This window comes from Erinaceus europaeus, chromosome 9 (assembly GCF_950295315.1).
Source record: "Erinaceus europaeus chromosome 9, mEriEur2.1, whole genome shotgun sequence".
Classification (NCBI taxonomy): domain Eukaryota; kingdom Metazoa; phylum Chordata; class Mammalia; order Eulipotyphla; family Erinaceidae; genus Erinaceus; species Erinaceus europaeus.
The window spans coordinates 14,169,565-14,192,523 of record NC_080170.1 but is presented as its reverse complement, the minus strand read 5'-3'; the positions used below and the strand labels follow the sequence as shown (position 1 = coordinate 14,192,523).

General features: G+C 44.0%; 1 protein-coding gene across 9 annotated transcripts in view; it reads left to right on the top strand.

The window, feature by feature from the left end:
- Positions 1 to 22,959, top strand: part of MAPK9 (mitogen-activated protein kinase 9) — a 49,138-nt gene that overhangs the window by 12,189 nt on the left and 13,990 nt on the right. For 8 of the 9 annotated variants that reach the window (XM_060197351.1, XM_060197352.1, XM_060197349.1 and 5 more), the window contains 5 exons: positions 2,199 to 2,370; positions 9,991 to 10,120; positions 13,843 to 13,901; positions 16,151 to 16,289; positions 22,726 to 22,891. In XM_060197351.1, coding sequence (XP_060053334.1) covers positions 2,249 to 2,370; positions 9,991 to 10,120; positions 13,843 to 13,901; positions 16,151 to 16,289; positions 22,726 to 22,891 — 616 coding nt within the window. In that variant the 5' untranslated portion in view covers positions 2,199 to 2,248. The remainder of the gene's footprint in view (positions 1 to 2,198; positions 2,371 to 9,990; positions 10,121 to 13,842; positions 13,902 to 16,150; positions 16,290 to 22,725; positions 22,892 to 22,959) is intronic. The other variant, XM_060197356.1, reaches the window with a different exon arrangement.

Genomic DNA, 22,959 nt, shown 5'->3' with positions numbered 1-22,959 from the left:
CTAACATGGAACGTTCCAGAGCTTCTCCCCAAGGTTGACACTAACTTGTGCGTCAGCCTCCTATGTAGATGGGTAGCCCGGAATGAGGGGCATCTCTGGACTACAAAGCCATTCATAAATGCAGTGGGGGGTGGGGGGAGGGTAGCGCCCCACCTTCAGCGTGTGGCTTCCAGCTCTAGATCCCCCAGCCAGCAATGACGGAGAAAAATTAACTAGACAGCAAGTAGTTCTCTGCTAATAAACAGTGATATATATATATACACATATATATATGTATATATATATACATACATATATATATATATGGCAGGAGAGGTAGCTTACCTCACCAGGTGGAGTCTTTGTCTTCTCTTATATACTGTCCCGATTTAAGCTCTGGCACTACATGGGAAGTGTCATAGCATCAAGGCAGATTCCAAGTGCTGTATTTCCTTCCCCCCATTCCCATCCCTACCCCACCCTATTTTTCTGTCTCAATTTGTCTCTATCTGAATGGAAAAATCTACCCGAGTAGTGAAGTTGAGCATATACAAGGCCATGGAGAGACACACACACACACACACACACACTCACTCTCACACACACACACACAGTTTGGAAGTAACATACGTCCTTCCTGCTTACGTCTCACTGATCAGATGTCATCTGGCCACAGCAGGCTGTCAGGAAGATGGCCAGATGCCTCTCTAGTAGGCAGCCAGCTACTTGGGCAGTGGGGACAGGAGGCTTCTGTTGCTAAGAGGAAGCAGGGAGGCCTGGGTCCTGGAGCAGGTCAGCAACCCATGCCTGTCACACTGCTTGTCCCTTTGTCATTCCAGGCGCACCTGTCCCAGGCTGCCCTCTGGGCTCTGCACCGCCAGCTGCCCTGTCCTCTCTGTTCCCCTTCTCCTCCAGGACAGGTCCCTGCCTCTCTTCCTGCCCCTAAGCACCCCCCCAGCCCCCCGCATGGACACTCTGAAGGGCAGGTCAGCCCACATGCCTGTCATGCTTTGGTGGCTGCACAGTCTGCAGCCCAGGCCCGGGTGGCCTGTGGCTCCAGGGCCCCGTGGTGATCTGGCCTTGTTTTTTCTCCAACTCCTCCACCAGGTAGGCTGAGTCTGCAGCTACTTCTCCTCTCTACTTCTGCACTGGGTCTGAGCATCCTGCTGTGCGTGCTCTCTGTGAGCTGGCTCTCTGGCTGGGGACACAGGCCCTGGTCGCAGCAGGACCCAGCAAGTGTTCCCAAATAAGTGAATAACTGGTGGCACAGGTACATCACGTGTGGTGTTGGGACAGCAGGTTGCCAGCCTTCTTGCTGAGTCTGTCCCTGACCCTCTGTGCCTGCACCCCACTGGCCAAGCTGAGCAGTTCACCTTGTCTGAACACATGTGAATTCCACATCTCTGCCATCTGCCTCTGGCATGGCAGTCCCCTGGCAGGTGCCACCTCTTCCATACAGCCCTCTTCGCTCTCCACACCCCTGCCAAGGGGTAGGGCCTCTCTTATCCCTGACCTCATTTACATTTTGCTCATGGCCCTGGCCTCATTTGGGCTGGCATCGCAGTAGAGATTCCTCACACTTCTCTCCCCAAATAGTGAGCTGTCATCTTCTTTAATACTGGCTCCTGATTGATGCTGCTTTACTTCCTCCATTACCCTCTTGTATAAAGGCACTCTGGGGGCCAGGTGGTGGTATACCTGGTTGAGTGCACATGTCACAACATGCAAGGACCCGAGTTCAAGCCCCCTGTCCCCACCTGCAGGGAGAAAGCTTTATGAGTGATGAAGCAGGGCTGCAGGTGTCTCTCTGTTTCTCTCCCACTCTGTCTCCCCCCTCCTCTCAATTTCTGGCTGTCTCTATCCAATAAATAAAGATAATAAAAAAATTTAAAAAAATAAAGGCACTCTGTAAATGCTGAGAGGGTTATCTACTAACAAATTACCCTTTAGGGGTTGAGTAAGATCAACTGGTACCCATTCTTCTCATTTTGGCTTATCTCACTTAGATGATCCCTTCAAATGCCATCCAAGATGAGGTGAAAGAAATGATTTCCTCATTTCTAACAGCCAAGTAGTATTTCATTATGTATATATACCAAAGTTTCTTAGCCACTCATCTGTAGTTGGGCTTTTGGGTTGCTTCCAACTTGGGCTGTTACTAAGTGTACTGCCATGAACATAGGTGTACATAGACCTCTTCCTTCTGTTTTTCTTTTAAGGGATTTGACAGTTGCAGCCAGCTCTTTGGAATACTATATGACACTACATCATGAGTGACAGCAAATGTGACAGTCAGTTTTACAGCGTCCAAGTGGCAGACTCAACTTTCACTGTCCTAAAGCGTTACCAGCAATTGAAACCAATCGGCTCTGGAGCCCAAGGAATCGTTTGGTAAGTGTGGTCTGTGTACATCATGGAGTGGGCTGCTGTCATTAAAAGTAGGTCACCAGAATTTAGAAACACCTCTGGGAAAAAGAAGCTCTTCTTTGCTTTCAGCTAAATTGATCAGCCCCTTTGCGCCGGTTGTATGTTGTCAAATTATAGGAAACCCCAGTTCCTTGAATGCTGAGTAAATTTAAATAAGTGGCAGTTTTTCTTTTTGTTTCTTTTTTCTTTCTTTAGAAAAACATTTTTTTTTAATTTATTGGATAGAGCCAGAGAAATCAAGAGGGAAGTGAGAGATAGAGAGGGAGAAAGACAGAGACACACCTGCAGACCTGTGTGCTTCATTATTCATGAAGCTCCCCTCCCCCAGGTGGGGACTGAGTCTTGAACCTAGCTCCTTGGACATTATGATGTGTGCCTTCAACCATGTGTTCCACCTTCCAGCCCCTTTCCCTTTCCTCCCCTTTTCTTTCCTTTTCTCCTTTCCTTTCCTTTTCGCTTCTTTTCTCATCTATCCCCATTTCTCTTTCTTTCCTTCATTTATTTTCCATCCCCCTCCCCCACCATTAAGATAGCAGAATAGTAGGTAAGGCAGTGGATTGTACCCAAAGATTGTAGTTTTCTTTGTTTCTTCGACCTGGCCACCCCACCACCCCCCAACTCCTATTCATTTCTTGACTCCATCTCCGCAGTGTCTTGCCCTTTGCTGTCAGAGTGAGACCAGGCAGTGCCATTGTCACTCCATGGATTAAGCAGGAAGGACTGCTGTGTGAGGCGCTGAGCTGGCCTTTCCTTCCTTGGTGTCTCACTTTAATCATGTGTCCAGACCAAGACGTCAGGAGCACGGCTTTGACCTGACGCTCAGTTGGATGCCACAGCCTTCCTGCCTGATACCAGGACACTTCCAAGACTGTAACTGTCAGCACTGCTCCAGCTTCTTTTTTTTTTCTAATATTTTATTTTATCTATTTATTTGTTTATTAGAGAGAGACAGAGAAATTGAGAGGAAAGAGGCAGACGGAGAGAAACACCAGCAGCCCTGTTTCACAGCTTGCACAGTTTTCCACTTGCAAGGACTGGGGGCTTGAACTCAGATCTTTGCACTTTGTAACATGTGTGCTCAACTAGGGATGTCACTACCCAGTTTCCCCTACTTCCCCAATTTCCAACTTTCTTAAGTTCTCCAACTTCTTTAAAAAAATCTTTAAAGATTTTGTGGTCAAATCTTACTTAAATCTTCTTCAAAATCTTATTTTTCTTGGCAAGTCCTTTTCCTTTGAACAATAAAACCGACATGATTTTCACACTTAAAAGAAGCCCAGCGAGGCTGGGTGGTGGCATTTCCAGTTGAGCAAACACATTACCCTGCACAGGGGACCCCTTTCCCCCATTCAAGCCCCATCTGAGAAGGAAAGCCTCACAAGTGGTGAAGCAGGTTTACAGGTGTCTCACTTTCTCTCTCCTTCTCTACCTTCCCCTCCTCTCTCTGATTTCTCACTGTCCTATCTAATTAGAATAAATAAACAAGGAAATAACTAGGAAAAATAGCCCCCAGGAATAACAGTAAAGTAACAGTCAGAACATCCATGGTTTACAGCTTTGTAGGCAGAGGTCATTCAAGACGAATGTAAACTCTTTGGGATGCCCTGTCAAGAGAATTAGTTTGTATTCAGGTGTTGACTTTAGAGAATATGCTTGTAACTGATCCTCTGTTGAAGAGGCACATGATCAGGGAATTCCTTGTTTCTTGTTTTGTTTTGTTTCATTGGCCTAAGTGGTTAGGGGCCCTGGAAACTAAGAAGAAATTATAATTCAGAGCTCCCCAGGAAAAGTAATGAGGGAGAAAGAATATTTGGAAGGGATGCCTAGCCTGGGGTCTTGAACAATGGTGCACTTAACGTGCCAACTATAAGGCACTGTGTTGGTCCTTAAACCCTGTGTGCCAAGACATTGTAAAGTTAATAGACAGTTCAAATTAGTTTACTTGGATATTAACAAAAGTTTTTTTATGAAACATTATCTTGGTTTATATTTTACTAAGAATTGGATGGTAATTTGACCAGATTGTTATCATGAGCATTTAATTAAGGTGTTGACTAGAAATGCATAATTAATTATAAAGCAGAAAACTTGATAAAAAGCAGGTAGTTAAAATGACTTTATTATAGCATAGTAAAGAACAATAAATTATGTTTCTTCCACAAGTTAAACATAGATTCATCACTATGACTCAGTAAATGCTCTTAAGGGTATTCTCAAGAGGCTTAAGAACAGGTGTTCAAATGAAGGTTTGTACTTAGATGCTTACAGCAGCACTGTTGGCAATAGCCAGAAGTTGAGATAATTCAGATGTCCACCAACAGATGTTATATACTTACATGTTCGTTATAAAAAAAATGCAGAGCCTCTCTCCCCCCCTTTCTCCCTCTCTAACACTCATTAACATTAAAAAGGGGGGGGGCGAGGAGACAACATGATATTTCTGCGACTTTCATGTCTGAGGTGCTAAAGTCTCAGGTTCAGTCCCCAGCACCACCATAAGCTGAGCAGTGTTCTGGGCTTTCTCTCTCTATCTCTCTCTTTCAAATAAAATAAATAAAGGAACAGAGCACTGAGATACACTGCATGAGTGATCCTAGATAACATACTAGGTGGAAGAAGCCAGGCACAAAAGGTGGCATCTCTTTCTATTTATGTGAAGAATCCAAAGTAGGGAAATCCATAGAGACGAAGGCTGGTGGTTAACGAGATGGAGGGAGAGCACAAAGTGAAACATGGACTGAACATGGTGTATTGCACCAAAGCAAAGGACTCTGGGGAGGGAGGATGAGAAGAAAACTTTATGGGGGGGGGACTATTGCATAATGAAATTGTGTGCATATGCCAATGATTGCACTGTAAAGCATTAACCCCCTTTTTAATAATAATAATAATTATTACTATATATATATATACATACATACATACATACATGTATCAAGGTGAAAGGAATAGGAAGTAACTGCTTAGTGGGCACTAGGCTTTCTTTGGGGCTGATGAAGACCCATTGGAATTATACATATCCGACGCTACAAGCATGCCATAAGTGCCTCTGAATTGTTCACTTGAAAGAGGTAAATTTTCTGTTGTATAAATCTCAACTCCATAAGATATACTATGAGGGGCCGGATGGTAGCACAGTGGGTTAAGTGCACAAGGACCAGCAAGGATCCCGGTTTGAGCCCCTGGCTCCCCACCCACAGGGAGATTGCTTCACAAGCGGTGAATCAGGTCTGCAGGTATCTGTCTTTCTCTCTCCCTCTTTGTCTTCCCCTCCTCTCTCAATTTTTCTCTATCCTATCCAACAGCAAAACAACAAGAATAAAGGCAACAAAAATGGGAAAAATATCCTCCAGGAGCAGTGGGTTCATAGTATAGGCACCCCACCCCAGCAATAACCCTGGAGGCAAAGAAAAAATATTGTAGACCATTTTATTGTTATAGAATATATGTAAAATATATTGTGAGTTCCTTTTTTATTAATTTTTTCTTTATTATTTATTGGATAGAGACAGCCAGAAATCAAGAGGGAAGGGAAGATAGAGAGAGAGACAGAGAGACATCTGCAGCCCTGCTTCACTACTTGCAAAGCTTTCCCCCTGTAGGTGGGGCCAGGGGGCTTGAGCCTGCATCCTTGCACATTGTAATATGCGCACTCAACTAAGTGCACCACCACCCAGCCCCCCCATTGTGATTTTCTTACATAGCTTAAGCTATATATTGAGATTCTTCACAGACATTTTATTTAAGTCAGGGTTTTTATCTCAGATGATCTTATGCCAGTTTTATCCACATTTGTACAAACAGTTTTCATCTCACAGGAGGAAAGGTGTGAAGGAAGAAGTGTGTAGAGGCTAAAATTGTACACCATTCTAAATCTCAGCTCTTGCAAATCCCCACTTCTATCACCTGAATTTGATTCTGTGGGGGGAAAACTTTAAGTAGATTTTGCTCTTTTCAGGTTAAGAAAGAAAACGTTAGTTTGAACTGACTAGGGCAGCTTTCATGAATCCACTCACGGCTATACTTTATTTCATTATTTTTGACATCACTAATTCCCTTGCCTTTGTAATTCCACCCAGTTACCCATTACCAAATCAAAATATTTTATTTTTATTTTATTTAAAGTGTTAACTTTTGGGGGGGAGGTTACAAATATTTATTGGATAGAGACAGAACTTGAGGGGAAAGGGGGAATAAAAGAGGAACAGAGACACCTGCAGCCCTGCATCACAGCTCAAGAAGCTTCTCCCCTGCAGGTGGGGACTAGGGGTTTGAACCCAGGTCCTTGCACCTGATAATATGTGCATTCAACCAGGTGTGCAACTGCCAGGCTCCAAAAAATTTTAGTAGGGTTCATTTTACCAGATGCTTAGAAAAGGGGCCAGTTGGTTTGATTCACATTGTTAATATTTTCTTTTACCTATGTCTATTATGAAAAATTATTTTTAGCCATGTGGGGTGTTTCTCTTTGGCCTGTAGAAAATGTGCCATCATAGAACTGGGCCTGAGCAATTGGTGAGCCCTGCTATTATTACTTACTGCTCCTTTCACAAGAGGCATACTGCCTCCCTCTCCAGCCAGGAGGTGGGTGACTGCTCACACCTGCCTGCTGTGCCTAAGGCATCATGGCCCACTGAGCTTCAGCAGCAGCAGTGCTGGAACCATGTGGTGGCCCCAGAATGAACAGGAGAGATACCTTCCTGTGCCCACATGTTTTCTGCAGGCTTTGTCCTTGCTCTGTTTTGCACGGCATCTTGGATTTGACCTTACGCTTAAAGGCGCTCAGTAGTATTCTGAACATGGTACAAGGAGAGGGTCTCATGTTGAACTAAAGCAGTAGACCATGTTTTTGTTTGTTGTGGCCACTCCTGGACCACTTTTTCATTCAGGGAAAGACACCACAGCACCAGAGCCACTCCTTTGCTGCCACACCTCCTATGTGGTGCTGGGACTCAAGTCTGGGCCACACACATGGCAAGACAGGTACCCTCCCCAGTGAGCTATTCCTCCAGCCCCAGAACAAGAAGCCATAAATGGTGTAGCAGACACTGACTGCTTCCCCATCAGTGAGGCAGGGCTCCAGTGTTACTAATCCTCAGGTCCTAGCAGCTACATGGCCTCTTGTCTCCAGTAGCCCCTTCCTACACAGAGGCAGGTTTGTATCCCTGCCTTTTTTGTCCCACCGTATCTCCTGGTTGGGTTCTCCTCTAAAACCCCCCAGTCTGTCCACACACTGGCCCCTGGACCTTGTTGAAGAGCCCTCCATAGATTATCTCAGCTCATGCTTAGAGCAGAGCCTCCTCTCAGAACCAAGTGCTGGACTGATACATGTACACACATGTACACATTTTCTCTTTCTCTTCCCAGTTCCACAACTAAAAATGGCAAATCTGTGTGTTAAACCAGTAAATTTGTGGTAGCAGTGGCAATAGGAAACTAGTACAGAAAACAAGTGTATTTTTAGATTTTGTGTGTGTGTGTGTTTTGACACTTTTGAAATAAAATACAGTGGCAGTTTCGCAAACCTGTTGGTTGCAAAATAAAAGTAGAACTTCAGAAACACACCGATTATCTATGGGTACATATGCAGTTAACCCAAAGTGCAGGTAGAAACAGTGACGGTAAAGTGTTAGATGAGAGAGATGATAGCAGAATAAAATGGGCACACCCCCTTTTGAATTATTTTTACTGTTGTCTTTGACTTGTTTATTGCTCTGTTTTGTTGTTCATTAAAAACACTTTCATAAAAATTTATTAGGAAGCGTTTTGAAATGCCTGTTTCTTTGAAGTCCTCATAAATCTCAGTTAAGTCACATTGTAAAATTAAGTCATTACAAGACTGTGAAGTGCTAGTGGAGAAAAGTGTACATTTCTTTCATATATATCCAGTTATTCTCCCTGCCCCCACAAGTGAGAAATTGAGTCAGAGACATTAAGGGAAATGACCCAACGCCCAGCTGTAGATCAGTGCAGACCAGACACACCAATAGGTGTGTTAGACCACTGTGTCCACATTTTTCCCAGCACACATACACAGAATGTGAACTGAATTGAAGTAAATTGAAGACAAGTAATTCCAAAGTAATCTCTGAGGTGATTCTTATCTAAAGGCTATGGTAGCCAGTCCTCAATTAAAAAACGGGTTGAACTAAGTTAAGATTGTCTGAAGGGGCTGGGGAAATAGTCTAGTGGTATCAAAAAAACTTTCACCTTTTGCCGTATTAAGCTAGAGCTGAGCAGTGCTCTGGTAAAGTAAATAAGATTATTAGCGGAGAAGAATAAGTGTAAACAATGTTAAAATACTAAGTAGAATGAACAGCAACAGTGTTTATTTTCCTTTTCTCTGGGGACTTCAAGCCAACTTTCTCAGTTAGAAAGAGAGAGGGAGAGGGAGAGGGAGAGGGAGAAAGAGAGAATGGGAAAAAACACTTCAGCATCAAAGCTTCCCCCAGTGTATGGGAGGGAGCGGGTGGGGGGCGGTCAGGCTCAAACCTGCCTTGTGCATATGGCAAAGCAGTTACTTTCCCCAGTGAGCTATCTTGCCAGCCCTTAGTGTCATATTTTGAATGGGATTTAGGTTCTCAAGTGGTCTTGAGCAGCTTTTAACACGGCAAAGATTGGCACTATTTTGAATCTGAAAGTGTGCAGTCAAAGCATGCAGTTTTTATGACTCTCATCTGGAGGAATCTGAACCATAAATTTCAATTGGGAAATGAAATGCTGGAATCACATCCTCTAGAAGATTTCCTCCTCACTCTAGTAGTGCAGAGAGCTATTTCTAGCAGAACTGTAAATAGAGAAATTGCCTACGTAAGGGATTTTTTTTTTCACACCGGGGATTTACCTGAGCTGAGAGTTTTCTGTTTTCTTTTTAGATTCTTTTCATCTGGGAAGAACACTGTCAATCAAAATTTAGATTCAATATATTCTATTTATTTATTCTTGGATGGAGACAGAGAGAAATTGAGAGGGGAGGGGGAGGGAGAGAGACAGAGACACCTGCAGTACTGCTTCACCACTTGTGAAGCTTTCCCCCTGCAGGTGGGGACCAGGGGTTTGAACTTGGGTCCTTGTGCACTGTAATGTGAGCACTTAACCAGGTGCATCATCACCTGGCCCTTTCAGTATATTCTTTTCATGAGCTCCACCATTCCCTCTGGTGCAGTGTTCTAAATATGCTTATATTTTATTCTGTACTAGCCAGTGGCTTTCAAAAGCCCTGCTGACATATTTAAGCTGAAGATTTCATTTCTTGGCCAGTCTTACATGCTCTGTGGCATGTTGCTTGGTTCTTAACATAATCATCTTCAACCAATTTAATAAGAAATCAACACACCAAGGATGGCTGAATCCCCTGCTCACTGCAGCTGTCTTGCCTGCCTCTGCAATGGAATCTGTCTGGTCTGTACCCTTAGCCCTGTCCCCCTGTTCTTCATGCACAGAAGTACCTTGAGTGGGAAGATGCAGAATGATGGTTTCATGTTTGTTACTCACTAAAACAATAGCACACTGACTATACATCTTGCATTCATGTGTTTTCTAAAACCCTTCTAATGGATTGCTTATTCTGTTTCCTACATACAGTGCTGCTTTTGATGCCGTACTTGGGATAAATGTTGCAGTAAAGAAGCTCAGCCGCCCTTTTCAAAATCAGACTCATGCAAAGAGAGCCTATCGTGAACTCGTCCTCTTAAAATGTGTCAATCATAAAAATGTGAGTTACTGTCTGTTTCCTCTACACTTTAGTGTCAGTGATGAAACAATCTTCTGAGTCTTCGGGGATACATTGAGTTTAAACCTATGGGAAACTACTGATAACTATAGAGAGTATAGCTTATTGATAAAACCTCACTAACATGGAGGTGAAGTCAGCAAGAAGCATCATGGGAATGTCAGCCTTTGACCCTTTGATTTTTGCTATTTTTGTTTCTCTAAATTGGCAGCAGTATTTACCAAATAAATTGGGAAACAGCTAACTGTTTACTACAAAACATTTTTTCTGTAAAAAATGTTTGACCTTGGAATGTTGCATGTCACAGTTCAAAATAAGTTTATTAGATGACTTTTTTTCCCCTTGCCATCAGGGCTTCCCTGGGGCATCACATCTGGACAGTTCCCCTGTTCCCGGTAGACTATTCCCCGCCCCCCACTTCCCCACCCCCAGGTATAAGGTGAAAGGGAGAGAGGAGCAGAGAGATAAAGGAGGAGAGACCACAGCACTGTTCTACCATCCATGGAGATTCCACTTTGCATGATGCTTCTGTGTGTTGCCTGGGGCTTGAGCCCCCTCGGTTCTCATACAAGGTAAAATGTGCCCTCTGCCAGGTGAGCTGGGCCTCTCAGTGCCACATCCTGACCCCGATTACTTGAATTATTAAGGAATAATAACCAAGGTTTAGGGTAATAGTGCAGTGGCAGCACACCCAGCAGTGTTACAGCTGAGTAGTAGTCTTGTCTCTCTCTCTAAAGAAAAGAATTAACGACATTTTTTTTTTTTTTTTTTTTTGGTAACATACAAAATCTAAAGCATGTACTAGAAGACTGGGCAGGTAGAAGAAGGGTTATGCAAAAGGAAAAAAAAATTCATGCCTGAGGCTCTGAGGTCCCAGGTTCAATTCCCAGTACCACCATAAGTCAGAGTTGAGCAGTACACTGGTTAAAGTAAAATTAATTAATGAAACTAAATTTAATAAAGCATACATTAGAGAAATTAACAGGTTCAAACTCTAGATATAAAGAACGATGCTACCTTAGTTTTGAACTTAACATCCCTATGCCAGATTCAACAGAAATGTTCAAATGAAGGGAATACAAATCTTATTTGGAACAATCTTAAATATTCATCACCTTCCAACCAAAAGGGAGTCCTATGGGGTGATCTCCAAAATCCTTTTCAGATTTAACATTTTATATTTTACAACATGCAAGGTTATCAAAATGGTGCTCAGAGACCAACAGATGGAACGTGTCCTGGTGCTCATTTTAGAGACACAGTTTCTCCTTAAAATCTACAGCACTGGGAGTTGGGCGGTAGCACAGTGGGTTAAGCGCAAGTGGTGCAAAGCGCAAGAACAGGCGTAAGGATTCTTATTCGAGCCCCCGGCTCCCCACCTGCAGGGGAGTCGCTTCACAGGTGGTGAAGCAGGTCTACAGGTGTCTGTCTTTCTCTCCCCCTCTCTATCTTCCCCTCCTCTCTCCATTTCTCTCTGTCTTATCCAACAACAATGACAGCAGTAAAGACAATAATAATAACTACAACAACGATAAGATAACCAGGGCAGCAAAAGTGGAAAAAAAAAACAGCCTCCAGGAGCAGTGGATTCATGGAGCAGGCACTGAGCCCCAGCAACAACCCTGGAGGCAAAGAAAGAAAAAAAATCTATAGCACTTTGATTTCTGTGCAGGTGCCAAGTACAGCCAAGTACACAGGATGTGGCACACTCTTAAGTACACATATAACCATTCACAAGGACTCAGGTTCATGCCCCTGCTCCCCACATGGAGGGGGGATGCTTCATCAGCAGTGCATCTCTGTTCCCCCTTCCCTCTCAATTTCTCTGTCATGTCAAAAAAAAAAAGCAACCACGAAGAGCAGTGGACTCGTAGTGCCAGTGCTGAGCCCCAACCATAACCCTGATGGTAATATTACATATATATTTAAACAGATACAATTTAAACAAGAAGACAAAAGAAAAGAAATCTGACTTGCCATCCACAGATTGGCCAACATTCTTATGTACACACAAACACCACAAGATCAACTATTTTTGTGTGCACCCTGCTCTTTCCCAACATAGAATGTTTGCTAGAGTTCATATCCATCAGTGAACATGGATTGAAGTCATTCTTAAAAGGAAGCATAGTAGGAGGGGGGAAATGTCTACACAGCAGACCCAGGAGAGAACTCAGCCTGTTAGAGCACCAGCTCATATGCCTGTGGCCCCAGAGGGCGAAGGTTCTCTCCGTGGCACTCCCCACCTAATGCCAGAGCTGAGCAGTGCTCTGATGTCCTTCCTCCTTTCACACACTGTCTCTCATAACAGGCAATAATTACTCTTAAAGACTATTTAGATTACAATAATTTAATCAGCTACTGTTGATTTTTTTTTTTTCTACTATAAGTAATGCTCAGTGAACATCTTCTAAGCACTCCTCTTAATACACCTGCCCAGGTGAAATTCTTGGCCAGGCTTATTGGGTCCAAGAATATGTATAATTCTTACTTTAATATATGTTGACAAACTGATCTCAAGAAAGATTATTAATATTACCCTTTCACTACAGATATCTGAGAATGTTTTGCTTCAAAAGCCCCTGACAATGTATGTTGTTGTCTTACCAACCCAGTAGATGATAAGTAACCATTCTATTTGTGGGTTTCAATTTCTTGCCATATGTTTATTGGGCCTTTTTTTTTTTTAATTGTTTTTTTCATAGCTCATTTTTTTTTCAACTGCTGGTCTTTTTCTTGTGCATTTATTTATTTATTTTACCAGAGCACTGCTCAGCTCTGGTTTTTGGTAGTGTTGGGGACTGACTTTCTTGTACATTTATAAAAGCTCTTTGCACATTAAAATTTTTAACTTTTACTTCTTCTATTTTTTTAGATTTTTTGTGCCATAGATTTTTTTTTTTTAATGATCTTGATTTTGGCTTAATATACTCCTGTTTTGGCTTAATATCTCCTAGCTTTTTTGTCATGCTTAGGGAAGACCTTTCCACACCAGGGGTACAGAAATATCCACATTTTAATGGTGTATGACTGATTTATTGATAAATTTTGATTTTATTTTGAGTTGATTTTGGTGCAAAGATTCATGTCTGGATCTAGTTTTTTGTTTTTTGTTTTTGTTTTTTTTTCCCCCTTGGCAAGCCAGTCCTACATATTATGCTAAATAAATCATTTTTCCTCCATCATTTGAACTGATCAGTGGTGTGTATTTCCTGCCCAAACAGCAGACTCATTGCTTACCTGTGGTGAGCCAGGATGGAGCCCATGGTGGGGTCAGCTCTTGACATAAATATAGTGCCAGAAATCTCAAGTTTAGCCTTCATACTTCAAAAACTATTTACAAATTTGAGCATAGTATTTAAGCTTCCAGAGTTCATTTTTTTAAGTGCTTTTCCACCCCTAATCTGTACTTAGGTTCAGAGTGAGAAGGACATTGTGTAATAAAATTCCATAATAATAAGTTACTAGGGATCTTATAGAAGTGAAGTGATTAAAGTACATATTAGCTGCAAGATGGCAAGCCTAATTGTTTAACTGTTCCCAAATGCCATGTAGTGGAATGTTTTGAGAAAGGCATTAATTATACTTGCTGAACGTGGCTGTGATTTTATTTTCAGTTTTGATAACTTAAATGTTAACCTTAATTTTTATAATCAATTAGAGCCGCCTGACATGCTGAGGTATAATTAATTTTCTCTTTTCAGATAATTAGTTTGTTAAATGTGTTTACACCACAAAAAACTCTAGAAGAATTTCAAGATGTGTAAGTATCATTTTGATTCTGTAGTGCGCTATCATCAAAGACTAAAAATTTAGGAAAGATAGTAACTATTTGTGTTTAGCCTAGGGAATGTAGGGAATAATACATTTTGAAAAGAATTTATTTCAGGAGGGAGGGCAAAGCATCACTGTAGCATATGTAATGCCAGGGATTAAACCTAGGACCTCATATATGCAGTCTACCTACTGAGCTGTTTCCTTAGCCTCATCAAAACTTTTAAGTGATGCTTTAGTCACTCTGCCCCAGTAGAAGAGAAATATTAATGGGATAGTAGTATCCTACTATGTGTGCCCAGATGGTGATCCTCACCCTAGCAGATGCAGAATGACTGAACACAGTTCTTCATTCATGGTGCTGCTCTGCTTTTACTCTTTTATTCCCTTTTGCTCCTCAAGAACCGTAAGTGGAAATGTTCCTTCTAGAGCCCGCCAGGAAAACCAGGGAGCACAAACAATCAGCACTGAAACAAGGAAGATGAGGTCATTCTCTGGGATGTGGCAAATGTTCTGGTAGGAAAGGAGAGCAGCTCAGGAGCTTAGAAGTGTGTGTAGGGGGTGGGGGGGCGGGGAGTGGTTTGGCAGTCAGGTTGCAGCTTTTAGAACCCAAGTGTGACTGGGGAGGACCTCACTGAGTTGACGGCATAGGAAGAAAGTATTGAAAGACTAGTGCTGCATGTTTCTTTGGGAGAAGATGGAATGGAAGTAGAAGGAACAGGCAGTGGGAAGGAGCAGAAGCAGAAGCTAGCTCTGTGTTCTTAGATCACCAAAAAGCCCTTGTGGACAGAATGGAGGGAGCCGGAGGGGGCTAGGTGCTATTGTTCTTGAGGCCAGTTGTAAAGATTTCCTGAGGTCTTCCAGGAAAAGAGCACACTTCACGTTCCTGTTTGTTGTTTTGTTTTTTTGAATTTATTGGGGAATTCATGTTTTACATTTGACAGTAAATACAATAGTTTGTACATGCATAACATTTTCTAGTTTTCCAGTTGTTTTGTTTTTAGTGATTTATAAAATTATGAGATAATAAGGGTGTAACTACACACCACTTCCACCACCAAAGGTCTGTGCCTTCATACCCCACCTCCAACGATAGCCACTATAGTTCTCTCAAGGTCTCAGGTATGGGTTGACTTGGTTTTTTTCCAAGTAACGTATTTACTTATTTTTAGATAGAAACAGAGAAGACAAAGAGACACAGAGAGAAAGAGAGACAAAAGAGTGGGGACCAGGCTCTAACATGGCAAAGCAGTACATTACCAAGTGAACTATTTTGCTGACTCGCCTGGTTTAGAATTTAAGGACCACCTGTTTTCTTGGAGGAGAATTCGCGTAGGGTTCAGGGGCACAGAAAACCATAGCTGGGCGGCTGTTGTACAAATTTAGGTGAGAGATTCTGGTGTTCCCTTTAAACCAGAAGGATATGAGACTAACTGAGAACCATGCCTGGAGTCCTAGCCCAGGTCCCTGGAGCATCAAAGTGAGATGAAGAGCAGGCTGGAGGGTGTTCGGGTGGGGAGTTCAGTGGTGGACACAAACTTCAAGGTGCCTGTTCAGCTCCCACACGGAACTGTGAAGTAGGCAGTTAGGCAGACAGTTCTGGAGTTTCGGAGAGGTCTAGGTTGAAGGTGCTCATGTGGGAAAGGGTATCAGCAGCATTTAAAGCCTGAGATCAGAGCTGATCACCAAGATTGTGCAGAGTTAAAGAACAAGACCCAAGCACTGGCCACCCAACAACTGAGAAGTCAGGATGGCAGGCAGGTCATTTCAACAGAATGATAGGAATGAAAATTATCAAAGCAGGTTTACAAGAGCCAGGGAGATTGGATGTGGTCAGTCTAGACCATTTTAGGAGGAGTTTTACTTGCTAAGGCGGCCAACCTCTGGGACACTGGGGGTGAGAAGAATGGAGTGGAAAGGTTTTTTTAATGAGAGAAGTAACATCGTGGTGTGTTTCATAAGATTGATCCCATTGTTCTGTTTTAAATGTGAAGCACATTGTGTTAAGTTAGTTGCTTTTATCCATATATCCTTTGGATGGTTCTTTTCAGTCTCTATATATACAATTTGTTTCTTTACAAATGTTCAAAGGAAACAAGTCATCTTTTTGCCTTAGCTAAGGCAGTGACTGCAGAGTAAGCCATCCTGTTTCTTAAAAATTCTATTTGGATAAGCTGCAACAAAATTTTGGAAAATTCCTGCATGCCTGTGGCACATACATCTCTTTTCCCATTTCAGGTATCTGGTCATGGAATTAATGGATGCTAACTTATGTCAGGTTATCCATATGGAGTTGGACCATGAAAGAATGTCCTACCTTCTCTACCAGATGCTCTGTGGCATTAAACATCTGCATTCAGCTGGTATCATTCATAGAGTGAGTAGTGATGCCACATTTTATGTTTCAAACCATCATCATTTTGTTGTCTTCCTCTGCCAGAAACAAAAGGACCTAGTGTGTTTTTGTTTTGTTTTGTTTCAGTGTTACAAATCCTAATCAGCTATGAGAGTGTGTTGCATTCCCCAGTACTGCTGTGGTCAGAGACCTTGGTAGCTGTAGTTAGAGACATTAATGGGACACTTGGCTTGCAAGCCACCCTGGATGTAGATTGGTGCTGGGTCCCAAGGTTTTCATCGTGAACCCTGGATCAAATGAATTACCTCCAACACCATCGGTAGTAAGAGAGGAATCCAGAGGTGGCTGACACCAGTATACATCCCACGATGGGATCCCAACAAGTGTCACACACAAGGACCTCTCCTTCGTCATATATATATATATTTTTTTTTTTTTTTTTACAGAATACTGCTTAGCTCTGGCTTATGGTGATATGTTTTGTGTTGTGTTGTGTTGTGTTTTGTTTGCCTCCAGGGTGATTTCTGGGGCTCTGTGCCTCCACTGCTTCTGGACTATTTTTTCCCTTTTGTTGCCCTTGTTGGCTATCATAGTTATTGTTGTTGTTGTTGTTGCATTGGCTATCATAGTTATTGTTGTTGTTGCATAGTGCAGAGAGAAATAGAGAGAGGACAGGACAACCGCAAGGGGGAGAGAAAGGTAGACACCTGCAGACCTGCTTCACCACTTGTGAATCAACCCCCCTGCAGGTGGAGAGCCAGGGGCTCGAACCCGGATCCTTTCACCTGTCCTTGTGCTGTACCATGTGCGCTTAACCCACTGCGCTAACACCTGGCCCCTCCTTCGTCTTTTTATTGAATATATGTGCACACATCAAAACAGCTATGTCAAGAATAAACATCTTAGGGGAGGACACGCTTGAATAATCTCTCCCCTAGTGTGTAAACCACTGTATATCAGACTTATTGTCTCCAATTCTAATGATTACCTCAAATTCCACGTTTACTCTGCAACTCCTGACCTTACCCCAAGGATGTAGGCATAGTTCACGGGTATCAGATAAGGCTCTTTGCCTTATCTGTATTTACCCTGATGTTGGCCAAACATCCTTGGAGGCTAGAAACAGGAATAGCAAGAGAAGACAATGAATTTCTGACATGACTAGTCAGGCATTCTGTAGCTCTCTTACTTAACTCTTAGTGCAGAAAAACAGTGTTGGAAAGACATTTCCCTAAGTAACAGGCATTAGGAGTTACAGGGTCCCCAGCAGACTGGACTGCTCAGTCTGTGCTTTGGGAGAGGACTATTCCATGTACGTTTTCATTTTGAAATAACTTAGAAATCAGAGAAAATTTGCAACCATAGGAAAAAGGAATCCTGATTACTATTTACCCAGATTGATTTATTATTAATATTTTTTCCCAGGGGGGCTGGAAAATCACTCACCTAGTAGAGCACACTCTTTACCATGTGTGAGGACCTGGGTTCAAGGACCCAGCCACCACATGGAAGCACCATGCAAGGAGGAAGCATCATGAGGGTTGGAACAGTGCTATGATGTTTCTCCTCATTTCTCTCTTTTTTATTATTATCTTTATTTATTTATTGCATAGAGACAGCCAGAAATCAAGAGGGAAGGGGGGAATAGAGAGGAAGAGAGAGAGAGACAGACAGACAGACACCTGCAGCACTGCTTCACCACTTGTGAAGCTTTCCCCCTGCAGGTGGGGACCAGGGACTTGAACCTGGGTCCTTGCACATTGTAATATGTGCGTTCAACCAGGTATGCCACCACCCAGCCCCCATTTCTCTGTCTCTTAACATCTATAAAAGGGAAAAAAAAAAAACCACCCTCTGGGAAAAGTGGAATCATGCAGGCATGAACCTCCAACAAAAAACCCTAGCAGTTGAGAGAGAATTTAAAAAAAAAAAAAAACAGTTTTGCCCTATATAACATCCCCCTCCCTTTTTAAAAAAATCTTTATTTATCTAGAGACAAAGATAAATTGAGAGGGGAAAGAGAGGTAGGGAGTGAGAGAGATAGATAGTGAGACACCTGCAGCCCTGCTTCACCACTTGTGAAGCTTCCCCCTGCAGGTGAGGACCAGGGGCTTTATCCCGGGTCTTTGTGCACTGTAATGTGCCACCGCCTGCACTGAGCCCCAGCAATAACCCTGGGGGCAATAAATAAATAAATAAAAAGAATTTTTAAAAAATAAAAATGAATGGATGAATGAATGAATGAATAAAGAAGACAGCCATAAAGATAGCTCATGTGGGTGGGTGCCTACTTCACCATATGTGCATTACCAGGTGCAAGTTCACAGTAGGCTCCCATCACACCAAGAGAAGCTTCAGTGTTATGATGTTTTCCTCTCTCTTGCTCTATCTCTTTCTGTCTGAAAAAGTTGGCCTGAAATAGTGAAGCCCTGATAGAAAAAAGAAAGAGGGAGAAATTATGTCATTCTCCGTTTTATGAATCTTTGCTATATTGTGACTTGTACCACTGTGTGAGCACCGTATCATGATAAAATCGTTTTAACAACTAAAATGGTGAGTGAGACCAGAGACAAGAGATAATATGACTGTATTGGAAACACCCTTAGCACTCCCCTGATTACTGTACTAGTTTTGTTGTCAGACTATCTTTCGATAGTATGTTCCAACAGCAAGAAGTTTTCTCTGATCTCAAAGTCCATGTGAGGAAGGAGATAGTGAGACAAGGATAGAGAACCCCTCCACACTGAGAAGACTAGAGAGACACTTATGGTGCCACAGTTGTAAATCTTTCAGAGCCCTGAGGTGCCCAGCAAGGCTGATGTCATCACAGCCCTGGATGGAAGTGACTTGAGGTGACAGAGCCCACCCATCCAGAGAAGGCCATACCTGTGCACCTCGTCACCTTGGGGGTGTGACATCATCCCTGCTGCCACAGCCTGGCAGGGATCTGGCACCATGCTATCCCCCCACCACCACCACCACCACACACACACCCCTTTCCAGACTGCAGGTCCTTGAAAATACAGCCTCTGCTGCCACCCAGTGTTCAGTGAAAGTACTAGAAACTCAACAAACCTGCACTGAAAATAGTGACACTAGCCGTTTTCATTAACAATCAAAGATTTCCAATATTCTCATTCTCTTTGTCTTCCTAAAAATTTTCATGGACTTTCGTGTGTAGGCCATGGTGTACAGTAATCTCCCAGCTTGTTAAGCCTTATTGTAAGAGTCACTATTACTTCCATGAGGAAATAGTTGACCTTACTTGCTTCTTTCCCCCTCCTCCCCTGCTTTGGAGTAAATAATTTTTTTTTTTAATTCCTTAAAAAAAATAAAAGACTGCTTCAGGCCATCTCTCTCTTGCTCACCACTTCACTTCCTCCCCGTTATTGCCCCAACCCCCATTACCTAGCCCCTTCCTGCTCACAGTTCCTCAGGCCTGCCCACCCTCATGGGCTTGGTGTTTGCTGTGGAAGGACCTCATACCCATGATGGGAAAGGTAGAAGAAGCAAGTGGTGAAAGGCCCCTTGGGCCACCCCCCCCACACACACACACATACACTATCCAGGTCCCACAAGGCGAGGAACATGCTGTCCACCTTCCCCGCCCCTCCTCCTGTGTCCCATGTACCTAAACACGCTGTCAATGTGGCTACTTAAAATGACTTCAGTCTCAACGTTTACTTATTCAGAAAGGTAACACACCTACTAGCACCTCTTTATTTATTGCAGAGCTGGGGTTTCCCCACTCCTGGAGAGACAGGGATGGAGGTGGGCTGGGGGCATAGAGACACTACAGCACTGAAGCTTCCCCAGGTGCCATGGTCCTCTCATATGGTGCCAGGGCTCCAACCTACATGCACCCTACCTTGTGGCCTGTCTCCTTGCCCACCCCCCCACACACACACTGTTTAGTTTAAGACCCTAAGCATATGATTGGTGTGGAGACACTTAGCCATAGGCATGACCCAACATGGGCTTGTTGGTCTCTGAAGGAAGGTCTGCCATAAAGGTCCCTCAAAAGGAAACTTGAAGGTCCCCCAAAAGGAAACTTGAAGCTGCTCTGCCCTCTAGAGGATAAAACCACTATTACACTTGGGGATGGGAGAGGACACTATTGCCATCATTAACACCTGAATAATAATGTCAGGACCATAGTCCCTCTCATCTCTTGCTTTAATTCATGGGTCCAGCCCTTGAGGAACTTGGCAGAGCCAGAGAATGACTGTAGACTTACCAGGCTTCACCACCAGTGTCCACAGTGCTGCCCTCTCCCCTCCATACTCCACCCCTGCTCTTACCCTTTTAGTTACAGATGTTTTGTAAACCTGTTTGCTGCCACAGGGATAGCCTGCCCTATTGGCCATGCCCACAGCTCTGAGCCAGGCCCCCAGACTTAGTACCATTCATACCAGACAGTATTCCTTGTTTCCCTTGTGGTGCGTAGTATGGTCTTCTCTCTGCCTTCTGTAGCTGCATGCCCAGCCTCTAACAGTGAGCAGAGGCTGACAGGAGAACATCAGAGACATGGGAGCCCCGAAGAATCCCAGGACTTCTGTAAGCACCTCCCACTGGCAAGCATCAGGAGGCCCCATGGCCTCTCACAGTGCCCCCTGGGAAGCTGCCCTTGGCCCAGAGAGCCTGGCTTGTCATCTGTTAGCTCGGTTTCCAGCAGGTGGCAGTAAAGTGCACTGTTCCAGCAAGATCAGGAAAGAGGGTGCTTCCCTGACAGATGGGAAGGACCTGTTAGCATCACCCCCAGTGCGGGGATGTTGCTATTTGAGATCCAGGGTGGCTCCAGTGGTGGTCTTCTTAATGTTGTGAAACTGAACTCTGTGTTATATTAGTGATTCGTCTTCTCAAATGCCTGTCCTGACCATACTCTTTGGTTTATGAAAAGAAGACTAAAAACAAATCAGTTTCTTGCCTTAGCCATGTGACTGCCTCCTCCCAGGATCACCGGTGCCAGTGTGGGTCCATGAACTTCACCCTGAGCACAACAGCAGCTTGGGGGGGGGCTCCCCCAGATCTCCCACGTCAGGACTCAGGGAGAGAGACTGTCTCCACAGTGCACCAGAGCTGGACAGAAACTGGGACATCTGTACGGAGCTTGGTGGAGATTTCCGATGCATTTTCAAAACATGATACACTTACATTTATCTTTTACTGGCCCCAGGAAATGTGGAAATCTAGGCTACCACAGGAAGGAAACAGTTTGCTGATTGTCGGGTGGTTTTCAGCTTCTCCTCCCAGTGACACTCCACAGCCACCACTTTCTGGAGACACACCTGAGCCCTTTTGAGACCTGTCAGTCAGGGTGGGGGTGGGGGCGGGGAGAAAGACATTTAGTAACATGAGGACAAGCTACCAAGGTTGTGTCACAGCACTGAGTGTGGCAGAGACACTGCCATCTGCTGTGCCCAATGGCTTCTGAGGGCTGAAAGCACAGCCAGGGAGGGAGAAAGAGGGGACCTGGGTCAAGGGGGGTGTAGCCAGGAATGCTGGGCCCATAGGGTCTCTGCAGGGGATGGGGAGTTGGAATTGATGATCAGGCTACTAGAAAACACACATCACAACACCTGTGTGGCTCAGTGTCTTTCTGCTGGACAAGAGGAAGAGCTCAAGTGTTGGGGGTTGAGGGCTGACCAGGCATGGAGATGGCAGAGAGGAGTTGGTGGCCTGGAAGTTCTCCAGAGGTTTTTATTAATTTATTAGGGAGAGAATCAAACCATCCACCCGCCAGGAATATGTGATCCCCGGGGTCCAGTTCAGGACCTTACTCTCAGAAGCCCAGTGGTCTACCCGCTGTGCCAACTCCCAGGCTGTGCTCTATGCAAAGGTTTTAAGCAAAAGAGGGTCTTGGAATTGCCCTCCTTGGGTGAAGATCATCATAAGAGCTCTGTAGGCTGATCTGGATTTGCTTCCATTTGAAAGTAGTATTTTTGGTGACTAGGTGGTAGCACATCGGGTTAAGTGCACACAGTGGGAAATGCAAGGACCAGCACAAGGATCCCAGTTTGAGCCCCCAGCTCCCCACCTTTAGGGGGGTCACTTCACAGGCAGTGAAGCAGGTCTGCAAGTGTCTGTCTTTCTCTCTCCCTCTCTATCTTCCCCTCCTCTCTCAATTTCTCTCTGTCCTATCCAATGACAACAACAGCTACAATAACAGTAATAACAACAATGGGGGGAAAAAGATGGCCACCAGGAGCAGTGGATTTATAGTGTAAGCACCAAGCCCCAACAATAACCCTGGAGGCAAAAATTAATTAATTAATTAATTAAATAATAAAAAAAAGAAAGTAGGATTTTCCCCACGCCCCAGAGTTTGATTCCCTCTCTTCTCCTCCTCCTCCTCTGATGTCCTCATGTTCTTTAGCTGTCACCCAAACCTTTCCTGGCAGGTGAACCTGTAGCATGCTTTGCCTCCCGTTCTGAATTCAAACCATTTCTGCTCCAGGATTTGAAGCCCAGCAATATTGTCGTGAAGTCAGATTGTACACTTAAGATCCTGGACTTCGGCCTGGCCCGGACAGCATGCACCAACTTCATGATGACCCCTTATGTGGTGACGCGCTACTACCGGGCCCCCGAGGTCATCCTGGGCATGGGCTACAAAGAGAACGGTGAGTACACACCCAGCTGTGGGAGGCTGGGCTTAGTGGCACCACTGGTCACCTCTGGCCTTGCCTTG